We start from the raw sequence: 24,467 nt of genomic DNA on the forward strand, positions 1-24,467 counted from the left end.
CGAGCGCAACATTGTATTTCCTTATATAATTTTGTTATTAAGATAATAGTTTTATGACGGTAATAAAGCATCCACGCCCTAAAATTTTTGCCAACTCCTCCGACGCAACGCCGAATTCCAGAAAAATTGCGGCATCGGTCCCGGCATTTTTCGCATTGCTCGAAAATGACGTGCATTTTTTCACGTCGTCGCATCTCTTGCGCAAAACTTCGGCCGGTTCGGCTTATAGTCTTCGATCGGGCCGGTGTATATTAAGATAATGCCCGGTCACGTTTTAATGCTTTACGCGCGGGCGCAGCTATCATTTGCACGCGAAAATCTATCGGCAACGTAAACTAATTGAGTGCTTAGCGCGCCACACACCGTCGATTAAAGTCGTATTTTAAGGTAATTTAAAGTATGAGTGTTCGCGTCTGAGCGGGATCAATTTTTTTCCATTAGCAGGACCTATTATAGAGGGAACGTCTCGCGACCACGGGATTGATTTTATCCGGATCATTACCGAGATAACGCCAAAGTATAAACGGTGCAGTTAACGTCGAATAATGAACTCCTTTATGGCCGGAATCGTATATTAGCGACGGAGGATTTCGACGTCGTAAAAATCAAGTGGGTGGTTTCACGAAAATGGTTTTATAAATGACAGGAAATTATCGAAATCTATTTAAAAGATCCATTATCGAGATAATATTGAAATAAAATTAAGAGAAAGAAGTTTGATTTAAAATTCTTGAAATTTATAACCTTGCTATTGAAATTATACAGCTTTTTAATCATGAGTTCAATCGTATTTTGTTTGAAGTTAATTAAAATTGCTGTGGTACTGCTGTTACATACCAAAAAATTTTATTATCTTATTGCTTATGTCGTGTTTCTTGTTAATTGTCGATAAGAAATTGTTTTATTTAAAAATAGACAGTATTTATCTCTCAGACAGTAATCGCATTTTATTGTAAGCTTCGAATGTTTCTTTTTTTAATATCTTATCATTATTAGTAAACATAATAACCCGAAAGGAAATTTTCTTGTAATAATTTTAAAAAAAAGTAAAAACTTTAATTCAGTACAAGCTTGTGTAGTCAGAACCGTAAACAGTAATTAAATAAAATTTACTGTTTCGGAAAATAGGAAAAGTGTTCTTCCCATGTTAAGTATTGTCAGCAAAACACGATAATTCGAATTCCTGTCGGCAGAAACTAAAGCGCACAGAAGCCGCTTGGAGCACATAGCCAAGATTCGAACCGGACGAGGGAGTCAATAAACAACACGCCGATTTCCTGGTTCTAAGAAGCTCACGACGACGTCCGGCCGATTCCATTTCGAGGACGAACAAGTTTAAGCCTCTCGCTACCGCGTTCACGTACTGTTTTTGTATACGAATATTTATGGCACGTGGGGCGCGTGTTCGGTCCCGGTATTTATGGGGAAATGCCGGGAAATTTGCATGAGGGACGTAAACTACCCGCGGAATGTCGAAGTGCTATTGTTTTTTCGATTCGACTCGACGACGAATCGTGAGCCCGTATGTAATTATATGCAGAAACTCCTTGCAGCTGTATGCCATAGAAATAGATCCTTCGATCTTACAAGACTACACGACAGTATAGGATTTACTTCAGCCACTATTCTAATTAAGTTCCACTAGAATAACAAAGAACACAAGAAATTACACTACTTCTTTACTTCTATTTTTACATGCACTTATTTGAGCACGACGCTGGGGAAATATTGAAAGTTGTTGATGTGGCACGAATTTTAAATGCGAACAGATTCCTGGAAGGGACTTATTAAGTTGTGTAAGACGATTTGTGTTTCCTCTGATTATGATTCCTATCTCTAATTGAAGATAATATCTCTCTAAGATAGGGTTGCTTTGGGATATGTAAAAGTGTAAATTTGATGTAAACCTAAAATGTTATTGATTTCTTCGTTGACGTTGTAAAGTTGATATTCAAATAGTAAACTTTGATTATATGTGGAAAACGTGCAATTCCGAAACGTGAGAAACGGGATAATAGATGTGTTAGAAAGTGGACAATCTTTAGTGAATCTTTGTAAGGTTGTGAGAATGTAGGAATATATTTTATACTCAAATTTTAAAGGACTTACGTATAAACCCAATCCAAACCTATGCGTTTGAGGCTTTATATAATATATACTATGTGATTTAACCCGTTGCAAGTTAAATAACTAAATTATCGAAATTGATCAATTTTTAAACAGTGACAAGAAAGTGATATAATGGACATAATATGTTGAACAACAGGAACATGGTTAAGATCAAATTACGTTGGATGAGAAACGAAAAGTTCTAAATCAAAACGAAAATTGTGGAGGAAATGCCCTCCAAATGTTCGCAAAGCTTTAGAACATGATTCGAGACCTACTTCAAAATAGTAGGAAGTAGAAGTAATTTCCTATGAAAAAGATGTCAAGGGACATGTTATAACTATAGAGGAGTTATACATTGAGTGCTCACAATATATGAAAGAACTCTACAGAAACTGCAATTTATGTATTCAAGCACGAGCGAGAGGTTACCACATGATTAGTTTACCTTCCATAGGAATACCAACCTAAGAGATGAGGAGGTTGGCTTAAGAAGCTAAAATAGATAAATGGTGGATTTTGGGCATTGATCATTTTTAATATTGGTATCAAAAATAGTGGCAAATACCTAAACCGCGAATTCAGGAAAGCGAATGTAGATATTTTTAATTAGCAGATTAAATGCATATGGTTTACGTACCATTGAACAAAAAAGCGTTCAGGGTGCCAACATCTGGTGGTAACACGAACCTGGCAACCATAAAAAAGAGGAGAGTACTTCCATATAGCCGAACATTTTAAACTAGACAACAGTCCAAAAAGAACGATCGGCAACGAAAAGAAGTGCATGGAAAAAATTTTGTGTAAAAGTTGTCCAGTAGTGAGCTTCACGAAAGTCCTCATCTCGCAATATAGTAATTGAGAACCTGTACTTCTTATATTTTAAACCGATGACTTTTCAATAAAAGGCTTTCAAAATCCTGCAACCTCTATATTAACAAATGTTTGGGGTGACATTGAGAGAGGTTGGGGACGATATTAATTGTAGTTAGAAGTAACAATGTAAAGGGAGGTTATGGGTAATGTTAGAAGTATAAAGAAGAAGTATAGGGCAATGTTAGGTAAAGAGGTGTGGAACAGATAAGTTGTTAAAATATGTTTAGAATGATTTGGAGGAGACCATGCATGATGTTGAGCTATATTACTGTAAGATATGAGACACAATATTCAAAGGATGGGAAATTCATCCTGTGTAACCTAGGTCCTGACCGTCAAGTGAGGTCAACACAAATTTCTGAAGAATAAATCTACTGTGGAGGAATTTAGAAGAATGAAATTTGGCAGATAACTGTTGCTAATAAAACGACACTTTTTGACGATTTTTATAACCCGAGAATGTTATTACAAGGGACTGAAAAAATCAACCCCTATAATACTTTCCATCAGAACTTCTTAATGCATCTACATTTTTCTATTAAAAAAAATGATTTAAATAGAGGATTTCAATACGCCATTTTTTCTCTCTTAACATTTTCTTTTAAATTGTTAGTTTGATCACAAAAAAATAAAATAATACACAGGCTTAAGTGAATTAATTCAGAGATTGGTTATTATTAGTCAAAGAAATGAAGTTAGTCAAATTCATCTCAGCATTATTTTACTTTTTGTGATCAAACTAACAATTTGTTTTGAGAAGGGGTTTTGAATAAAAAGTTATATGAAAGAAACCCCTTAATTTTTGCTGCAAAATCACCCCTTGAAATCTTTCGCATCAATTTAAAAACATCCTGTATATTCTATTAGTAAAGTTTTGACGAAATTTATTAACTTTCTTCTTTCTGCGGAAGGAACAAGAGTGTTTTAGAAGGGAGATATCTAATGATAATGAGAGTATTAAGAGATGTAGTGATGAAGCATATTCTTTAATTAATCAGTGTATTAGTATCCACAACAAAAATTTTGAGTGTGGTTTGATAACAAAATGACAATTTAACGAATGTTGTGGAAAACGCATGATGTTTCATCGTCTAAAACTAGGATGATTTTGCACCAAATATGGAAAAAACCTTTGGCGAAGGTAAACGTTAAATCATATTGGTCTTATCTTTGTATTTTTCATGAACACACCTAGAAAGTGTCAACATTATGACAGAATATATCAAGTATCTTACTGATGAGCATATCAGCAAGTAATATAGTAATATATGTCGCTGCGTTTTCTTTCTTCACTAGATATGCTGAAAAAGACGATGATTTGTTAACCAGTATCAGGTGATGAGATATGGGTGTCTTACATAACTCTTGAATCAAAGAAACAAACCATGGAGCAGGGGTAGACAACATCCTCCGTGAAGAAGAAATTCAAGGAGGAAATATCCACTCACATGATCATGTGCGCTGTTTTCTGTGGCAGATAATATGTTTTGCTGATTGACTTCTTGTCCAAAAACGCGATAATCAACGAAGACGTCTATTGTAAGTCAAACGGTGGGAAATGTTTTGGTTCATGACAAAGCATGACCACATCCAACCAAACAAATTTAAGATTGTATCTCATTTAATTAGGAATAATTCGACGATCTCCAAACAGTCCCTATTTGGAACCATAAATAGGGGCTTCTCATCTGTTTCTTCATTTGAACAAATTTGTAGGTGAAAAACTTTTCAACGATGTTAATGTTGGGAAACAAAAAATGCAAACTTGACTTTCATCATCTTTGTCGAAACAATACAAAAACTTGTTATACCTTATGAAAAGTGCTTAAAAACGGCGGTAGCTATGTAGGGAAGTAGTGTAAGATGTAATATCAAAACACTAGCACTTTAAGTTAAAACAAATTATTCAACTATTCTATAAGTCTTTATAATCAGATTTAAAATTTCAATTGTACTGCACAATTGAACATGATACTTTATCCTGAAGGTTAAACCTTATTTTGAAATTACTGAACTGTTTTATAAATGTTGCTTGTCTATCAGCACCAAAGAGATATGCAAGAATGTTGAGTGCTGATTAATCAAATTAATTAGTTTTATATGCGCTCGAAATATCACACCGTGCATTTTAAGATACTAAATAATGCAAAAAAAAAATCTTCCTAAATAAAATTGTAAGTTTTGGCTTGATTGTGTGATGTATCAAAAGTTATAACAACATTTTGGAAATATCTTCCTCAATAAAATAGTGATAAATAGTATTACTCACTAAATCTGATGCGAAAATCCACATATATCAGATAGAAAAACTAGACGTTGCAATAAATCATATATTGTAAAAAACTGATATTATGGGTATAAAATATCTTAACCACACGGCTGCTGAGAAAAATGATTTACATATTATATCGTTTTATTTTGATTTTGTCCTCTTTTTGTACACAATTTCTTAACACGTTTAGATAACAAGTCGTGCGATGCTTCTCTTACGACAGTGCCAATTAATAAGCGATTATGAGAGTAGACAACGCTTATACGACGCTGTCGAAACCATTTTCTCAAAACAAATTGCCTTGTTCGCATCGAGTACGAACAGTTAAATTAAAACTAACGAATATCTGACGTTTCCGTTAGACGGCGGCGCCACGTTTTTGAAATCCGTATTTGCGTGACGTAAGATTTAAAGGATAAAAAAATGGTTGCGCAGTCGATTACCATTGATCATTTATTTATTTATTCCTTGTAATTTGTTTTAACAGATTGAAACTCTATGATATGTTATTGATGATGAATAAGAATATACCAATCAAAGAAGAAACAAAATAGGATTTAAAAGTTGTGGCGGTATTGCAAAAATCGGTATCGCAACATTCCACAACTTCTGCGTTTCCTAAAATACTAGGATCGGTGGATTGGAATTCTTTATAGTTGGCTTGACAATTAAGATCCATCTTTGCTTCCATACAAAATTTTTGTACTCGGTCACCGGCTTTTAAAGAAACACATACGAATCCGACGTAACTAAAATCCATTTTTGGGATAGTGTGCTTTTCGCATGTTCTTATTTCTGGATTTTCACAAGATCCTTCATCCATGTGAATAGATCCTTCATCTAAACAACGAATACAATCAAGTGCGTTCGTTTTAGGTATGTTCAATATATAAAGAATTAAAAATATTCGAAATGAAGTAAATGTCATTTTGATACTGACAATATTTTTGCGTCAGATTGTTTATCATATTTGTTTAGCGCAAAAATGTTGTTCTCCTCAAACGACGTTTTACAACCACATGCTGCTTTATATATGATTTACTTACTCTATGCATCATATTCACAGAATTTGAAAATTCCAGTGACCCTGACGCGGAGAGTGAACGAACTCTCGTTTCCCATGGTGGTCTATCCGGAGATGCAGAAGTGTTTCGGAGTTGCACAATTTGCAAAAGTAAGCACTAACGCCGCTAAATAAGATCTCAGACGGGTGGCAGCGTGGAGCATCACGAGCTGGCCGAGGCGTGATTTCTGCTCTCGGCGGAAAAAAGCCCTCCGCGCCCACGGAACTCCTTTGCAACGCCGTCGTAGCGGACGACCGAAAGAAACCTGGTCTCGAGAGAGACTTTGCCACGGTAACTGTAAAGCCCGTTGTCAGATTATTTCTGCAATTAGCCGACGAGAGCGCAAACGACCAACCCGGCCAGACACGACTCTGAAATCCGGCGTGCTGCAAAAATCGGCCCGTTTACGGAAGGCTCCCGCTTCGTTCCCGGTTTAATGGACTTGTTAATTTCCTGGAAGGGGCCTGGGAAGCGACCGGATGACTCTGCGGACTAGAAACCGATACCATCGCTAATTATGTTAGGGTTTCCAAGAGCAAATGGCGATAATTAGGACGATACTATATTGTGTTGAAAGTCTATGTCGATAAATCAGTGTTAGCTTGTTATGGAAGTTAGTATGTATTTAATAAGTTAATACTTGTTTAAAATGTTATACTATATTACAAAAAAGGATTTTCAACAATAAAAACATTTTTCCTAGTTGACATTATTCTAGTTGCATAAAAATTGATTAAGTTTTCTAAATTAAATTAAGTTTAAAGTAAATTATTTCTATTTAATTTATATAACAGATTAACCTTTTGTTGCCTGACGGTACTTAAAAATAGCACATTATTTAAACAAATAATATTTGGACACTACGCTTAAAAATACCGTTTGACCTGACGGTACTGAAAAGTACATTTTTATTTGCCTGTAAAAAGATGATTTGGTAACTGAGCCGTTAGTCGTTGTATTGGTAAACACAGAAAAGCAGTGCACATGGTAGACGTGCGAGTAGGTGTAAATTGAAAACATTCTTATTGTGATTTTTGCGAATTTCAACAAAAGGTATAAATAACTTTTGATATTTGATTGATAACAACAAAATTTTACGTGTATAGTAGAAGAATTTTACAAATATTCGAGTGTTTTTATATATTGGACTCAGAAGTACCCTCAGACTAATTTTGTTTGGTGTTTTGGTGAATTTATTTCGTATCGTTGTTTTCAGATTGTAACTCTTTACTTCGATCAAAATGTCTTGGTGGAAAAATAAGGCTCTTACAGATGAAGAACTTCTTGAAGAAGCGAATAAAATGCTCGATGATTTGGAAAACATGATTATTGATAACAACCCGGAAACTGACGAGGAAGATGAACATTTAGAAGAGGATGAATTTCTACAGATTACGAATGTTATCGATAAAACTTATCAGACGGGAACCATTGAAAATAATTTATTAGAAGAGACGGTAAATGAAACACCAACTAAACAATACAAAGAAAGAGATAAAGATGGAAAACGGCGAAAAAGAGATTTTAGTTTTGAATTGTACTGTAATTTTGCAGTAGATGTTTTCTTAAGATTCCTTAGGCCTGTTGTTGAAACTATAGTTTACCAGTCGAATTTATACGATATCCAAACGAACAGAATTCTTTACCTTATAACAGAAGAGTTTTATGCATTTATTGGTATAAATCAGTTCATGGGCTATCATAAGTTACCTTCTTGGAAGCACTATTGGTCATATAGCAATGATCTAGGAATTCCCTTGATCACAAATACTATGTCCCGGGATAGATTTGATAAGATTTTATCAAATTTGCATTGCAACCATTATCACAATCTGATTCCTACTAATACCGATAAATTGTTCAAACTTCGACCTTTTATTCTAAAACCAAATGAAATCTTTGAGACGTTATATTTCGGTACGAGGGAATTATCGGTAGATGAGTTAATGATAGCATTCAAAGGTCGATCATCGATCAAAAAATACAACGCCATAAAACCTATCAAAAGGTGTTATAAGGTATGGGTACTTGCTGACCAGAAAGGTTATATTTTACGATTCGATGTGTATCAAGGGAAAAATGGAGCTACGAATGAAGAATGGAAGGACTATGGGTTAGGAGAAAACGTTATGTTATCTCTGACCAAAAAGGAATGGGTCAAAAAAACAGTGATCTACTTCGATAATTTTTTTTTCTTCTGTACCTCTTGTAAAGAAACTAAAAGTAGAAAATACATTTGCGTGTGGAACTATAAGAGCAAACAAGAATTTTATTCAAAGAAATGTAGTATCTGATAACCAAATGACCGGAGGTGAGATTATGATTACAGATTCAGTTCACAGACTATAGGGTTTTCCAAGTGGAAAGACAACAAGGTGGTTCACTTTATCTCAAATCTTCACGGTAATACCAAAGATCACGTTTCAAGAAAGCAAAGAAATGGTTCTTCAGTGAAAGTCCCTTGCTGTAGCGTTGTAAAGGATTACAACAAATTTATGGGCGGAGTTGATCATGCCGGTAGACTTAGACAGTGTTACGTAGTGGCAAGACGATCTAAGAGTCGGAGGAATAAAATTTTTTGGGGACTAATAGACATTGTTTTTGTAAATTCATACGTGGTTCATTGTCACTTTTCGAAAAAAAAACCCTTTTCTGGAATTTCAAGTAGCACTTGGGCTAATGAGGGATAAAACGAAAAGTCGCAAGAATTCGAAGAAAAGAACATGTAATGTTAGAATGTCCACGGTAACGAACAAACGAAGGAAAACCGAATATTCTATACCACGTGATATTCGTCTTTGAAATAAAGGATCACACTGGGTGAAATATGTGAAGGAAAGAGGAAGATACGAGCACTGTAGTTTTGAACATATTCAATTTAGACCTCATTCAAAATGTAGCATATGTAATATTTTATTATGTTGCAAAAATATATAACAATCTAACGCTAAATAACAAATAAAACTAGAACTAACACTAGACCTAGAATTAGAAACATTCGGGTTTAGCCGCACGTCTCTTAAGACGGCTAAACCCGATTGTTTGTAGTTGTAGGTCTAGTGTTAGTCCTACTTTTAGTTCAATAAAGATAGAACTATAAAAATATACAACAATTTAGCGCTGAATAATAATTAAATCTAGAACTACTCCTTGATACAATAGAGCCATAGACAACTCGGGAGATATCCCAAGTTTATCTATGAACATGGAATAGAGCAACTTGAGGAATAACCCGAATTGTATTCTATTTACGAGCACTAATTAACATTAATACTTAAATAACTTTTTGGTGGAAGAATACAAGGATTTTGTAATAACATCACGTTGTTAAATTCCCGAGTATGCGGTTTCATCATTCTTCTTCATTAGAGTACACCGCGTGACTCTATTAGTACAGATAGGGTAAGCATTCATTAATATTATTAAGAAAATAATAATCCAGTAATAGTTCCGAGAAAATATAGACGTTGAAATATAGACAATGCGGTTCGGCGTTCGTGCGTCAAAACGATTCGAAGGTGTTACATCTCCACCTTTAGAGCACCGCCCCCGCCAAACCGTATAATTAGCGTTCGATAATTACAGACTTTACCCATTAAGTTCTACCCAGAAGATGACCGAATATTGAATTTTTTTCGGTGTTGTTGAACTTTCGAAGAATTTACCCGTTTATGTAATAAATGGTGAATTTTACATGGGAGCGACTGGTCTCGCACAAAAGACATTCGTATTCCTGTAACGCTTGTCCTAACACTACTCGTTAGACATTATAAGTATGGAACGTTGTTTAGAGTCCTCTTCCATCTACGGAAGAGAGATCGTGTATAGAACAAAAGATTATAATCAGAATTCGATGCGCTCATTGACGCATTAACGGTTGACTAATCAATCAATAGTGAAACGTCGCGTCGTCTTGGCTTTGCTATTCATTGCCATTCAAATGGGAAATTATTAAAAATGAATGCATACGGCGACAATATGTGTGGGACTATTTATAAGGACCGAATCAGAAATTGATATAGCTATATTTTTCTTTTAATTTATATTTACATGGTTTTAACTAAAAAAAATCTTTATGAAATTAATGTTATCTCGTATATTAAACATGTAATAATCCTGACAGTTCTAACACCATTGCATATTTTTCACAGTTGCTTTTGAGCATATGGCTAATCCAGAAACAAATCGTAAAACGCAAGTCACTGTCACTGGAGTCGTTTTACGCTTTGTCCGATGTAAACGGTGTTCTGCACAGCCTATGGTTGAGCTTTTTCAATTAATTTCGCGACAATATAATTACAAGTCGTATAGGCGGGCAGCGAGCACCGTCGAGCTTTGGCTTAGCACCGCTCGGCTTTAAGAAATTTTCTATTATCATCAATCTTGTCTTGGTGGCAGAGTCGCACACCTACGTTTATAAATTAGCTTTATTTTTCCTCAGCGTCCAACGTACGGTAGATTTACGTGGGACGCATCGCATTACCTGCAATTCGAATAGTCTTCTTGCTAAGCGTATATTCGCCTTTTTTCTTTAACGTTTGTCTTCACGTTTTCATTTTATTTTTCGATATATTAACGTTTGTTTTATTAATGATATTAAACAAATTATATTAATTCGTTCGGATTAAAAGTTGATATAGGATAACCCGCTTGTTAAATGAACAGCAGTATCGTCGATAGCATCGAGGAAGTTGCCGTTAATTTACGACGGAACTTAAGTGCAAATTCGGCCATATATTCACGGGATAATCTAAGGACATTTGTGAGTTTGACATTTCGGGCAGGTGATGCAAACTACTAGAATTTAATACGCCCATTTCCCAGCCACGGTAGCAAATCCTCGGTCCCCTCAGGGAAACTTAAGGGAACAGATGACCGCTGGCCATTTCGGATACCTAACCCTAATAGGCTTCGCCGTCGTCCCTCCGGGTTATCCCCAAGACGACAGCCAAGCTGCTGAAGACATTGAGGAGTTATTGTCATTAGAGTTTGTAAGCACCGATTTAAGTTTACAAATAGTAATTGACCAAATTAATGGTTCACCCGTAATTATATTGATACTGATTTCAATCTTTTCATAATTTCTATTTTAAGATTGTATTTCAAGATCAATAAACCGTAATACAATTAAAGTTTCGATGGAAGTGGTTTCTTCCTCGAGGAGTTCGAGGATGCCTATAATAGTGTAATAATAGTCGAGCGGATTTACTGTTATGGCTTTAGTTATGCGCGAGATGCAAATATTTCCCTGAAGCGATGTCGAGATCGCGAACAAAATAAAACTCGAAATTGAATTAGCGCGTCTCGAACAAAAACGACAGTTCACCGAAGAACGTTAAGTCTGGAATTCTCCAAATAACTTGACTTAACTACGTCATATCTTCAAATAGAATTTTACTTTTCACATTTCAAATTGTAAAATAAGAAGTAACAACTATTAGCTAGTCTATATAAGATAACCTCGCGTTGTTGGTGAAAATAAGCAGATTATGTTTGTTAGTACTTGATTTCTTTACTGTTGTGGTATTTTTAATAAAACATGAGCGTACAGCAAGATTTAAGCTCATCGACAAAGTTCTGCTAATGGAGAGGTAATACAGTAAGTATTTTAAAAATTACTGAAGATTGATAGTACTTTGACTAATTTTTCCTACGGTGAAGAGTTTTATTCGTAATATTTCTAGCTGGGCCTAACTTTTCTATAATGCATTATGCTAAATACAACAATAGTTAAAAATGAAAGATTAATTTTTTAATATTAACATAGCATTAACAAATTATCAAGTCCGTTTCTATTTTTTTCAGATGACAAATCTTACTCTGTGAAGTGTGACTAGGCTTCTGATAACAGTGGATTGTTAATAAAATGGATACTGATAGTTCCAGGCAACCAACTTCATGTACATAGCAAGCTAGGACAGATATTTTGCAACAACTCCAAGGTTGCTAAAAAATTTGTTAGAAAAAAAGTGTTCAGATAAATGGAAATGTTAAAAAGTAAAATGTAAGATCAAGTATACCAAAACAGCCTATGCCAGATTGTAGATGTAAATATAAGCACAAAGTCAGCATTAATGACCAGCAAAAGATTTTGTCCTAATATGAAAACAACTACAGAACGGAATTTGTACCTACAAGGATGTTTACGCATTAAAAATGTTGCACGCAAATGGAATAGGAAGGAAAATGCAAGAATAGAAGTCAGCATTTATAGCCATTCATAGAATAAAACGGGAAAATCTGAGGAGGAAAATTCTGAAGCTACAACAAAGGCATAAACATCATCATCATCGTTTACCATCTGAGTTTTTAACTTGTATAAGAAAGTTTTTGAAAGACTTCCCATCAAGAGGATCACATTACTCTCGAAATGACAATAATCTCATGCGATACATAGCTGCTTTTCTTTCTATAGATAAACTTCATAGACTTCCATAAAATAATCCGAAAAATATTTTAAAGAAGACTTTAACTACTTCATTGGAGTATCGTGTAAGGATTTATGCATCACTGTGAAAGTCCAAATGAAAAATGTACAAATATCTTTAAAAATTTGAACTGAGCTGATGATAAATAATAAAAGATCTCTCCCAAAGGATGGGCTGATTCATGGTCATCGCTATGACAAGAAAATAAAATATATTTTTGTATGTCTTAATGTGCGTAGAACAAACTGTTAAATTCTTAATATTGTTGTAATAAACCGGAAAAAGGAATTAGCTAAATATAAGCATAATTAAAAATAAAAATTATTAATAATTGTGCTGTTTGGGCTTACAGGAACAGATCTAAGAAAATTTGTATTTCAATTGGTACAAAAATAAATATGTTTCGATAACAATATCTCAAAGCTAGAAGGGAAGATATGGTAATACAAATTTAAGAATTTACCATTCATTAACTTTATATCTTCCGTTCTGGATGGAAACGTCAATGAGAAAACTAAACTGTTCAATAAAGAATATGTTAATACTACATAAATGTTCTAAACCAACTCAAAGATTGGCTAAGGACAATAAAAGTGTTACTTGATCGAATATAATGCGTTAACTTTTTAAATATCCAAAGAATGACGATAATACAAAATTTTAAATGAATCTACGTTGAGCATTAGTTAGAATAGGTATTTAGTTGGTGCTTAATGTATGGTGTTTATTTGAAGTTTATTTTTGAACGTTATCGATCATACTACTTAATTTTATTCAATTTACTTAAACTGAACACATCGAGCAAAACAATGGTGCATTGTTGACAATATCGTTTATTCGGTGCAATTCGCTGATGCACATCCGTTCAACGTGTTTCATATTTTGAAATGAATGTAATTTCTAAGTTATTCTTTCGTTTCCCCATCACAAATCTGTCACATCAAATCACATCTAAAGCTATTCATAAGAAGGGTACAGCACTACCTCAACATTAGAAGTTTATTGATGAATCAACAAGATAGATTTTCAACCATCATAAAAGATATTAAGGTGTTGTTTTTATTATGTTTTCATTTATTTCATACAATCCAATATTCAAAAATGGACATGGTTTTCTCAACTTTTTGTTATCGGCTAAACCACCGTATACATATTCAAATAACAGACGTGTTTTACCGGAAATTACCTATTGTTGCATCAATCTAAATACTAAAACAGTGACTTCCGTATTAAAATGGGATTTTTTTTTCTTCGCATATAAAACACAAACAATTTAATTTCTAGAAAATTTCCATCTACGTTTTCAAACATTTTATAAATGTTGTATAATTTTCAACACATTACCTACAATTAATTAAATTTATCGCTAATTGGTGTTTCAATTTCCGAATTACCAGTAAATGAAATAATCGGTAAATTAAGAAACTCTACTGTGGAGACATCTCCGCAATAAGTCATTCTAACGTTCTTTCCAGTTAATCTAAAGGATTATGTATAAAATATTTAATGAGTGGTTGCCGAGATATATTAATAAATTTAATGAATTAAATTAATTAAATAATTCTTTCTCAGAAGAAGCGACAAATTTAAAAGCATTCTAAATTATGGGATTACGATGTCAATTGCCATAAATAGAAATAAAAATGTGGATATTGACAAATTCACAAATATAAACACTTATACAAAGAAAATTCAAAGATATTTGAGAACACCAGATGCGAAATAATGTTTAGCAATAATGATAAACAATTTTAAATATTTAATAAAATTTTCAACATTTAAAAACACATTACTTTTATAGGTTAATGAAATTAATAATAGTAATTATTAGCTATATAAAACTGTATATATTATATCATATGATACGAGTAATACACTATAAAATTTAATTAAGCACTCATTAAATTTGGCATTTTATATAATTTGTATTTTCTCTCCAACTCGAATTTCATTTTTTTCTTTCGCGGATGTTCGCATTAATTTTGCACAATTCTTGATATGCAGTAAATAACACACGGTGGGTAGTTTCATTTTTATGTTTGATACAATAATAAAGTGCAGTTAGTAACACATTGATACAACAAGGAGAATAAATCTGCTACAAAAATTATTTATCCAAGAAACCTAAATCTAATAGAAATATAATTGACTACATGTATAAGTACACAAAGAAAAATTATTGCCACGTTGCTTTATGAATTGTTTTTGTAACTAAGACCAAAGATCTCATCAGAAACCTTCATACAACGAAACAGCTAAATGTTGTGGTTGTAGAAAAGGATCAATAAAGGTAATTAAATATACAAATCACCAATATTTAAAAGGTTGTGACTAGTTCCTTTTTATTTAGTCCTTTACAGACAATTCGTCACTTGGATTCATGTTTGGTTTATCGGTGCTTTCGAGAGATGTTTAGATGCCATTGTTGTTGGGTGAGTCAGAGAATGAGCCTAAATACCGCATACGATTGACCATTGTCGGGTACTTAATTTTAGTTCCATACCAACTTCGATCGTTTTCCAAATGGAAACTCTTTTGCTGTATCTCTTGTGTATGAATTACCTAAAGTTTGCATGTTCGGTATAATTTTTATAAATTTTATACATTCATTATTACGTTAAAGAACACATTACATAAGTCAGTATTACTTTTGCAAGCAATGTTCCACTGTATCCAGTACCTAATTACCCAACCATTACATAGTTAACCTCATTAAACGTGTGAGTATGGAAGAATTTGATTTTTCCTTTTGCTTAATTCTTTTTAGATAACATAATTGCGTAACAAAAGTTGAGTGTAGCTCATGGTGTGGAACAAAATATAGCAAATGATTTATAAGTCACTAAAGAAAATAAAATGTCGGTTTAAAAAGCGTCAGACATACATTATAACGTTCCACACTGGACATTACATAATCGAATGAGAGGTCGATTCCAAGAAATGAAATCGCATCTTCAGTTTTAGAATTATCAAAGGCATTGTACGAATTGACTCCAACTAAAGAGAAATTGTAGATGTAAATAACTATATAAACTATACAAAAGATATAAATTTGAAGTCATTGAACTTTTCATGTCAACGTAACAGTTCTTGTGTCAAGAAAAATACTCACTTAGAAGTGGGAAAATTGATCAAATGACAACTGTATGTAGTATTATGAATACTATTTCGTTATTCTTGAGATGAAGGGGTGAGTGTGCTTTTAGGGTTGGTTTGTGAGCTGAATTGCTACTTCGAGAGCAGCTTGTAATTAATGGCGGACCTAAAATGAGTTCCCTTAAGCAGATTTTTCAATCTCAGGAAGAGAAAAAGGAACAGGAATGTTACTGGCCAAAAACTGGTTTATTGAAATTGCTGTGTGACAAGGCGCATTATCGTGATGCAACACCCAGTTCCTGATGTTTGATTTCACACGAATGACCCTTTTTCGATGTTTTTCAAGAACCTCTCGGTAAAAGTGTTGATTGATCGTTTAGCCTTGAGGCACATACTGTTCGTGGATGATTCCTTGAATTTCGAAAAACAAATCAGCATGCATTTGATCTTCGACTTTCTCATTCTTCTGCTTTTTTGGACCTTGGAGAGGCTGAAATGTGCCACTGCGTGCTCTGTGCCCCAGTGATGACAAGTTTCAGAAAATGGGGATCATTTTTAATCGATTCCAAAAATTCAAGGTGGTGTGAGACAAATTTAACTCTTGCCTGATTATTCTGACTGTTAACCAACGATCTTAACGCACAAGATCCCGGATTCTGTCGACATTTTCATCGGTTCTTGAAGATGAAGGCCTTCCGCTTCGTGGTTCATTTTCAATCGACTCTGTTCCTTCTGAAAATACCTTAAACCACCGAAAAAAAAAAACACTGTCTCCGTAGGGTTACTGAAGTTTTGCAAAAGTTTCCGTTGCACTGTGCCCAAGTCTGAAGCATAATCTGATAGCACAGCGTTGCTCGAAATTTTTAGAACTCATTTTTAACGTACTAGAAAAAACTGTTTCTCGAAATCGTTACGGACAACCAAATGACTTTAGAGAGTTCAAACTCGCACTGAAGGCGTATCAGTCTCATTACTTAATTTACACACCTCGTATGTTATTTATGTATATTTAGCTCAAGAACTCATCTAAGGGTCAAAATATAAGACTTGCATGAAATGTTATGTTTATCTTAATAAATATTGTTATTATTTTCTTTGCAATCTGAAAAATTAACACACTAATACAACTATACTACATAAATATTAACGCTTTATCTTTCAAGATTCGCTGTGAAGAATACACTACTATAAGTCACGACCAAGGAAAACAATTTGATTCCTAAACTTTCTCTCAATTCGATAAATTACTCGGCTCTCGCCAACTCCATAAATCGTCTTACTAACCACATCGTAACGGCATTTTAGAGAGACTCCATGGATCTTTTTAAACCGATACTTGCTAAAAATAATAACAATCGAGAATGATAATTTTCCAATTATGGTATTGGGTTTTAAAGTCAGTTTCCAGTATGCGTATTATATCCAGATAATGGGGCCGTTACACTTTTTTTTTATTGGCCTTTTTTATTGATAGTTGTTTAGCAAAATTGAAGACTTCAAAAATTTTTGTTTTTCAAACTGGGCAAAGAAAATAATGAAAATTTGAAAAAACTTTGGAGACGTCACTGTCGTTTCGCCCGTGGTTGGTTGAAATAAAAATCAATAAAAGTGCATGAGCGAGATGCCACGAGAATCTTATGCACTAGAAGAAGAGATCCGAACAATGCACGTTTGTGTCTTCTTGATCTTACGCGAAAACTTCGTAAACGTCACCAAAGCTTTTATAGAGCAGATTTTGAGTTTTAATATTACTTATTGTAATAATTAAACAATTTTAGGATCTGAAAAATGTTACCAATCGTACTATTTTTTACATAGATTATCGATTTTTTTGAAAGATGGTCTTTCTATTCGATTGAGGGTAACGGCCTTATTGTTTCGCACAGGAAGTTTCGATCGATCAGGGAACATGATAGAGGGTGAAATGATAAATTGGAAAACAGAATATTTTCTTTTCTGGAGAAGCAAGAAATTTTAAATAGAACTCGACGTGTTTCAAGAAGACAATATTTCAATCTGTTCAGAAGTTATATGGGAAGTGCACATTGGTGTACATTATATAATTTAATAAGGTGAATTTTCATCTTGATACAGTGTCTGACTCACCGGATAAATATCACGGTAGAGGCGACATCTACGCTATATTACACATGTCATGCGATAAAGTTGCATATATGTGAGAGAATCATTTATGGGAAACCACATTCTAACATCAATCTAGAAAAATCACCAAAACATAACTTTTTAACTTTACGTTATACTTATGGTTATTTAAACTTTATGGTTAATGAACATATATGATTTAAAATAACCTTAATCTAGCTATAGAGTATATGAAAATGAGAATTTTAAATCTAGTGACTTATACATGTTGAACATGACTGGTACGTATCACGTCTTCTAAATAGAAATGTGTCCGTTCTAGCCTTAGTCAAGTAGAGTGGAGTTGCGGGGCGGCACGACACAACGGCGGCGCGCCGTTCTTGATTTTTAAGTCCGTTTACGACGGGAACGTTCTCTCGACAAATGATATACCCGGCGCGGCACGTTTTACTTCCTTCTCGGTCTGCAATTACAGCGCAGCGGTTCGTGCGCTTCCCGATTGCTGTTACGTCGCGAATCGCGGACACGTCCGTCCATCGTTGACGGAAAATCCTCTCTGATCGGTTACATTCCACGACGTTTATAGAAAGCTTCGGATGGTACCCGATCGTTGTTGGTGCCGTGGCCCTAACGGTTCCAAATTGCCAATTTCGTTTTGCCCCCGATGCCACTTTACGCTTAATACTTAAACCATAGGGATTTCTACAAGAGCTTTATACCTAACAGTTTCGAGTGCTTATACACAGTTTGATTAAAGAGCACTTTGTTTCAAAAATATATCTTTGTAAATTATCTATTTTAGATAAGAATAACCGAGAGTCTCCCCTTTTTTAGCTTTATTTATCGTCCAACATTGTCTGTGAAACGAACTTTAAAATGAAAAAAATAAAAAAAAATCATTCGTTATCTTTAGATATTCGAAACGAGGCACCCGATAACGTTCGTCTACAGATTGATGTATCAATCATTGCTCCCAACCGTGATATATTCCACGGCTTAAGCTTAGCGGGCGAACGTTTTTCGACAGGCCGATAAAACTTGAGCACCCAATTTGGGCCGTCGACCTGGGCGCGATTCATTCAAATCCACCCTCGGGATATTTGTTTTACGGCCCATTAATTTTAACCGAAACAAATCTAGGGCGCGACAGGGAAAAAATCGGTCCGGAGCCCAATCGTGGACGCGCTTTCTAGATTAAGTTCTCATGGCGCGGTTGGAAAGGTCATAACTTTGCAGCGGCCCGGCTTCGAAAGAAATGGGACATGGAAGGCACGCGGATTGCGTTTTGATAAATGTCACTGATAGATCTAGATCGAGGTTATTTATCGCAGAGAATAACCACCATTATAATTGGTGTGAGTTTGAATAACTAACAGTTCCATCTTTCTAGTATCAGTAAAGTTAATCTCATTCAAAATTACCACCTATTGAAAAATACAACAAAAATAAATTCTTTAAAAAGTTTCACATGTTATTTAATCTCCTACTTTTGTTATTTCCACCGTTTTATCTTAATCTACTCTTCACTATAAAAATGCAAATTTACCCTTCATTATTAAACGTCATTAACGACTATATATATTTTTACTACAGTGATGGATATCGATTTGCATATCTATAGTCCATTACGTTTTGAAATCAATCAATGTATCTTTATTACCGTTAAATTTTCGCACACCTCTTCTCATTATGTATTCGAAAAAGTACATACGCGAGCTTTGAGGCGTGGTCATTTCTATTACACCGACGCATTTGTCGTAACATCGTCATTTTATGCAAATCGTTTAGCCTAGCACCTGTTGTGAAGAGAATCGTACTTTACGCACGTATTAATTTGTCATCAACAGGATGCACCAAGTCACAATAATGCCTGGAATGTTGGAAATGTAATGTTTTCCTCCTAAAGTACGATTACTGCGTTGTAACTGATGGCGTTTTCGGAAAATAGATAGAAATTTCATTTTAATGAATAAAAATGTATATTCTAATATATTCAAAATTCTGTTATGTGACGTGTTAAAAAATTGTTAACAATTTTATATGTTTAGATTCTTTCGCCATTAGTTGGGCATAACTTTGCGTAACGGTACCGGAAGAATTTCCGATTTAAGCACGGCGGCGAGCAAATTTCCAATTCCATCGATAGATAGATCCATCTCTACGATAATTGACGGGCGTTCGTTGAATTCCACCGAGCGATCGTTATCTACATCTCTGCAGATAGGAGCGTTAATACACAGCGAGGCACCTACAGCTTTCGAATAGAGAATTACTCGAGGTAACGTCGTCAATTAATCGTGCGGTGAGTTGAGTATTCGTCGATTATGTCTGAACCTGCACGCTTTTCATCAGTTTATCAAGTGTAATTTCCGCTATCATTTAACACGAAGATAGCAAAAAATTACGCTTTAGAAATTTTAGAAACATTTTCTGTATGTCGGAATAGAGCATATAAAGTTTCTATTCTTATTTTAGTCTTAGAACATACGGTTCGGTATCTACACGCAGATCGTAGGATGAGTAAGGGCAGGGTCACGAACAAGCAACATACACGATGTGCATTAATTCCGTTGCCATTCGAGCGAAACGCCGATGCGTTCCGCGTTTACATGGTGTGCGTTCGGTCGGTTCGCGAGGCGACAATTAGACTTCCCGTTCACTTTGCCATTCGCCTCGAGGTTGTATTGTTCCTTGAGCGTTACTCTTCTTTCTCCTTTTTCGTCGTTTCGAACCTGAACTCTACTCGCCACGTCGACAAGATTGCTTTACCTTAAAAAGACTACGATTGGCTTTTGTGTTAGATGGTAAAAGTTCCAACAGATTTTGCTCTTACACGACTTGCACTGTTTTGTCAAGAAATATTTATGAGAAAACATTTAAGGTTTTAGGGATGTAGCTTTTTTATTGCTACATATTCGATTATTGGATGTAGTATTCAAATGTGTGATCCATATGTTCTAAAATTAGAAGTGTCGTGTGGTTTCTCCCGTTTTCCGTCTGAGACTGGACAAAAGATACTATCTCTTCGCCTGGTTTGGAAGCAACAAAAGCGCAAGCGGGCTTATCGATTCATCGCGAACGGTACGGGCCAGATTCGTATCGCGACGTACGTTATTAGACATGCAAAGTCATCGGGCATTGAATTGTAAATTGCCGGTAACAATGTTCACCGCACAAGTCGCGTCGATGTGCCCCGGCACACATCACAATAAACACACGATTCATATGCGTATTTCTTGGACAACAGGTAAAAACAGACGTATGCGCGGTCGGATTCATGAATATGTATCATTGTGTGTTGAAAATTTTCTTGAAATATTCCCAGACAATAACAAGAAATTGATGATACCGATCGTCTACACTCCTCAGTATAGCCTATGCGGACTACACAGTTTATTCGTATGTTGAGTATAAAGCATAAAATCTAAAAACTAGCCGCAGGGAAGCTTGGTTTTAGTATGACTCACGAAGACGCGAGTTTAGTCGACTAGATAAGAAAAAGAACTTCTTTCAACAAACACTCTGGATAACTCTCTTCTCAGACTACACGGCTCAAGGACTCGCATAATAGAAAATTCAATTTAAGATGAAACTTTGTCGTGACGGGCCACAATCTTCATTCCTGTTTCAGATGGCCTGCTTTCCCGGGAACGCATCACGCGGCTCCACGTTATTGTAATATACTTAAAACGTGCGCTCGACGCTCGTAATAGTTTAGCACGTCATACGCGTCCGTTGATGGACATATTTACGTTCCAGTTTTTACGAGGCAGGGTGGTTCTCACTCGGACGCGCTTAGGGCCCCCGGGCGACTTCGTAAACGCGCTTGTTTATCGCTCAGACCGTGCGTTCGAATTTAAATTGTTATTTACTGCACGGATGATTAAAATCGTACCTGGTGCCGTCGCGTTAATGGTATGTTAATAAGAGACCCGAACACAAGTGCTCGTCTCCTTGTTTATTGCCATACTAAATTTTATATACGTTACATTTCTGTGTAATAAATATTTTTAATTAAAATTATGATTTCTTTGAAGATTTGCTACATTATATGCAAATATTTATATTATTCTATCAAGACAAGAAAATTCTAGTAGTATTCTTTAATTACAAACTCCTTCGTTTTATTCTTTTTCTATATTAATTTTCTTTCTGTTACTGTTGTTCTCTATACATCAGAGTCTTTTCTCGACGTCCCGTTTCTTCATTATTTTCTTCAATGGTGTTAGCTCGCATAGAAAAATTTGTTTTTCAGTATATTTTAGTACAATTTATTCCATTTCTGTTAATGTTCGATTCATGTAATTTCTTATCTAAATTGTTCGTTCTTTTTCTTCTTTGATGTAATAATTTATTTACAATAAAATAAGCACAAGTAATCTTCATCAAGTGAAGTACGTTCCTCAACAACATACCTACCTTAGCATATTCCGTCAATTCTCCTATTAGTTACACTCAAAAGTACGGTCAACATTTTTAGTTGTGAAAGGGAGGTTGTTTTTTAGTGAAAAAGTAATTCTTTTTAACTTGAGCTTATATTTTCTTGAAAAGCTAATATTGCATTTATAAACTAAAACGGTCTTAATTTAACAAGTTGGAGATTTATTACGTCAACGGGAGTTGAACTAAGATGAGTGATAAATTCAGACAACGCTTAAGAACTTCTAATTAAACTAGCAAACAAATACTACTTCCGAATTTAAGAATTTTCTTGTCAACGCCAAAGAGTCTCTTCAATCTTCAATCGAAACCGAAAATGTTGAAACGGTATAGATAGTCGCTGGTCTTAATTAAAAGAAAGTTAGACGTGAAATACATTATATTTTTTGTGATATAGAGCCCCTCTACTTAAGTAACTACTAAACTATGGAACTATAGAGTACATGTATACAGACTATATAAATTGAACAACATGTTTCAAATTTATTTATTGGTTAAAGAAATCAGTTATTTGGAGCTGTTTCTTCTTATTGTAAAGTTTTAAACATGTGTTGGAACGAATTTTCCGCAAGTTCAAAACATCTATGTGATCTGTATCATTTTGTTGATCTAAAAAACTTAATAGCCCGTCTACATGTGACAGTGCAGCTTCTGGTGAAACTTTTTTTTCAGGTGTAGATATGTTTTCGTCTTCATCCTCCTCATCGGTGGCATCCGTTGCTGTAGGTTCCGAAATTGTTGCAATCTGTGTGTCATTTAAAACTTCATAACCCGGTTCGTTTTTATCGCAGTGTAACCATTCCTCAATGTCGGTTATGTCTACAAATTCAAATTCTACAACATTTTGTATGCCATTCAAGAGTTTCCTAGACGTCACTACAGTAGATTCTTCATTTTTGGAGGAACTGAAATTTTCTGTGTTGTGGCCAAACTTTGAACCAAGATTTTTGTATTGTTACATTTGGAACATCACCCCAACTCTCTGCTGCCGCATATATGGTATCTTTGATGTTCCATTTCTTCCAAAATTCTTACAGTGAGCAATCTGCTTCTAAAAGAAGCCGCAACATTATTTTTCTAAAGCGGCGCTTGCAAGCGTCTATTACCCCTTGATCCATTGGCTGTAATAAAGCCGTAACATTTGGAGGCAAATACTGCACAAAAATTTGACCATCAGCCGTTTGTAATGTACGTTCTTCTGGAGCATTATCCAATAAGAGCATTGCTCTTTCGGGTAAGTGTTTTGATTTCAAATGTTTCTTAACTGAAGGAACAAATTCTTCAAAAAACCAAGCTTTAAAAATGTCTTGATTCATCCAAGCCTTTGTTTGATATTTATAACAAACAGGAAAATGTTTCATTTCGGTTCCCTTGAATGATCTTGGGTTTTTTGATTTACCTATGCACAACAGTGGTAATTTATGGCTTCCACTAGCATTGGCACAGGGCATTAATGTTATACGTTCCTTACTAGATTTGTGACCTGGAGCATTTTTTTCATTTTGCATCGCAAGCGTTTTAGACGGTAATGATTTCCAAAAGAGACCGGTCTCATCGGCGTTATATACTTGCTCCAATGTGAGCTCATATGTTTCGATTAAACGGTTAAATTCTATAAGATATGATTCTGCAGCGCTTTTATCGGAACTTAATTTTTCACCTTGAATATTAAGCTGCCGTATTCCATGACGTAATTTGAATCGATGTAACCATCCCTGTGATGCTTGAAAAGGTTTTTGAATGTTCATCTTTTGATGAAACCATTGTGCTTTCTCTAATAACAGTGGTCCTCTAACTGGATGGCCTTCTGTGCGTTTTTGTTTGAACCAATGGTATACCGCATTGTCTAACTCTTCTAGTGTAGAGGGTTTTGTTGATTTACGATGTGCTGTTCCTTTTAGTGAATCGGTCCGCGAAGTGAATTTTAAGAGATTTTCTTTTTGTCGTACAATATCTCGAACAGTTTGCAATCCAATATTGTATTCTTTAGCTAACTTTGAAACAGTATCCCCTTTCTCGTGACGTTCAATCAACTTTAGCTTTGTTCGACGGTTAGAACAATTTTCTTTCTCTTTGCAT

At 34.8% G+C, this 24,467-nt stretch overlaps 1 protein-coding gene and 2 long non-coding RNA genes across 3 annotated transcripts; 1 reads left to right on the forward strand and 2 right to left on the reverse strand.

Annotated features, from left to right (window-relative positions):
• Window positions 1-5,696: 5,696 nt before the first annotated feature.
• LOC111413791 (uncharacterized) lies at window positions 5,697-6,588 on the reverse strand. The gene is made up of 2 exons (XR_002706210.2): window positions 6,304-6,588; window positions 5,697-6,097 (listed from the first exon to the last, which is right to left on the reverse strand). It is a non-coding gene; the product is annotated as an uncharacterized lncRNA (long non-coding RNA).
• LOC139430311 (uncharacterized) lies at window positions 5,751-7,028 on the forward strand. Its single transcript, XR_011640779.1, has 2 exons — window positions 5,751-6,133; window positions 6,324-7,028. It is a non-coding gene; the product is annotated as an uncharacterized lncRNA (long non-coding RNA).
• A 16,391-nt stretch (window positions 7,029-23,419) lies between these two features.
• Window positions 23,420-24,136, reverse strand: LOC139430319 (jerky protein homolog-like). The gene has a single exon (XM_071197134.1). The coding sequence runs from the start codon at window positions 24,134-24,136 to the stop codon at window positions 23,420-23,422; it is 717 nt and encodes a 238-aa protein (XP_071053235.1).
• Between the last annotated feature and the right edge of the window lie 331 nt (window positions 24,137-24,467).

The sequence above is a fragment of the Onthophagus taurus genome, chromosome 1 (assembly GCF_036711975.1).
Source record: "Onthophagus taurus isolate NC chromosome 1, IU_Otau_3.0, whole genome shotgun sequence".
NCBI lineage: Eukaryota > Metazoa > Arthropoda > Insecta > Coleoptera > Scarabaeidae > Onthophagus > Onthophagus taurus.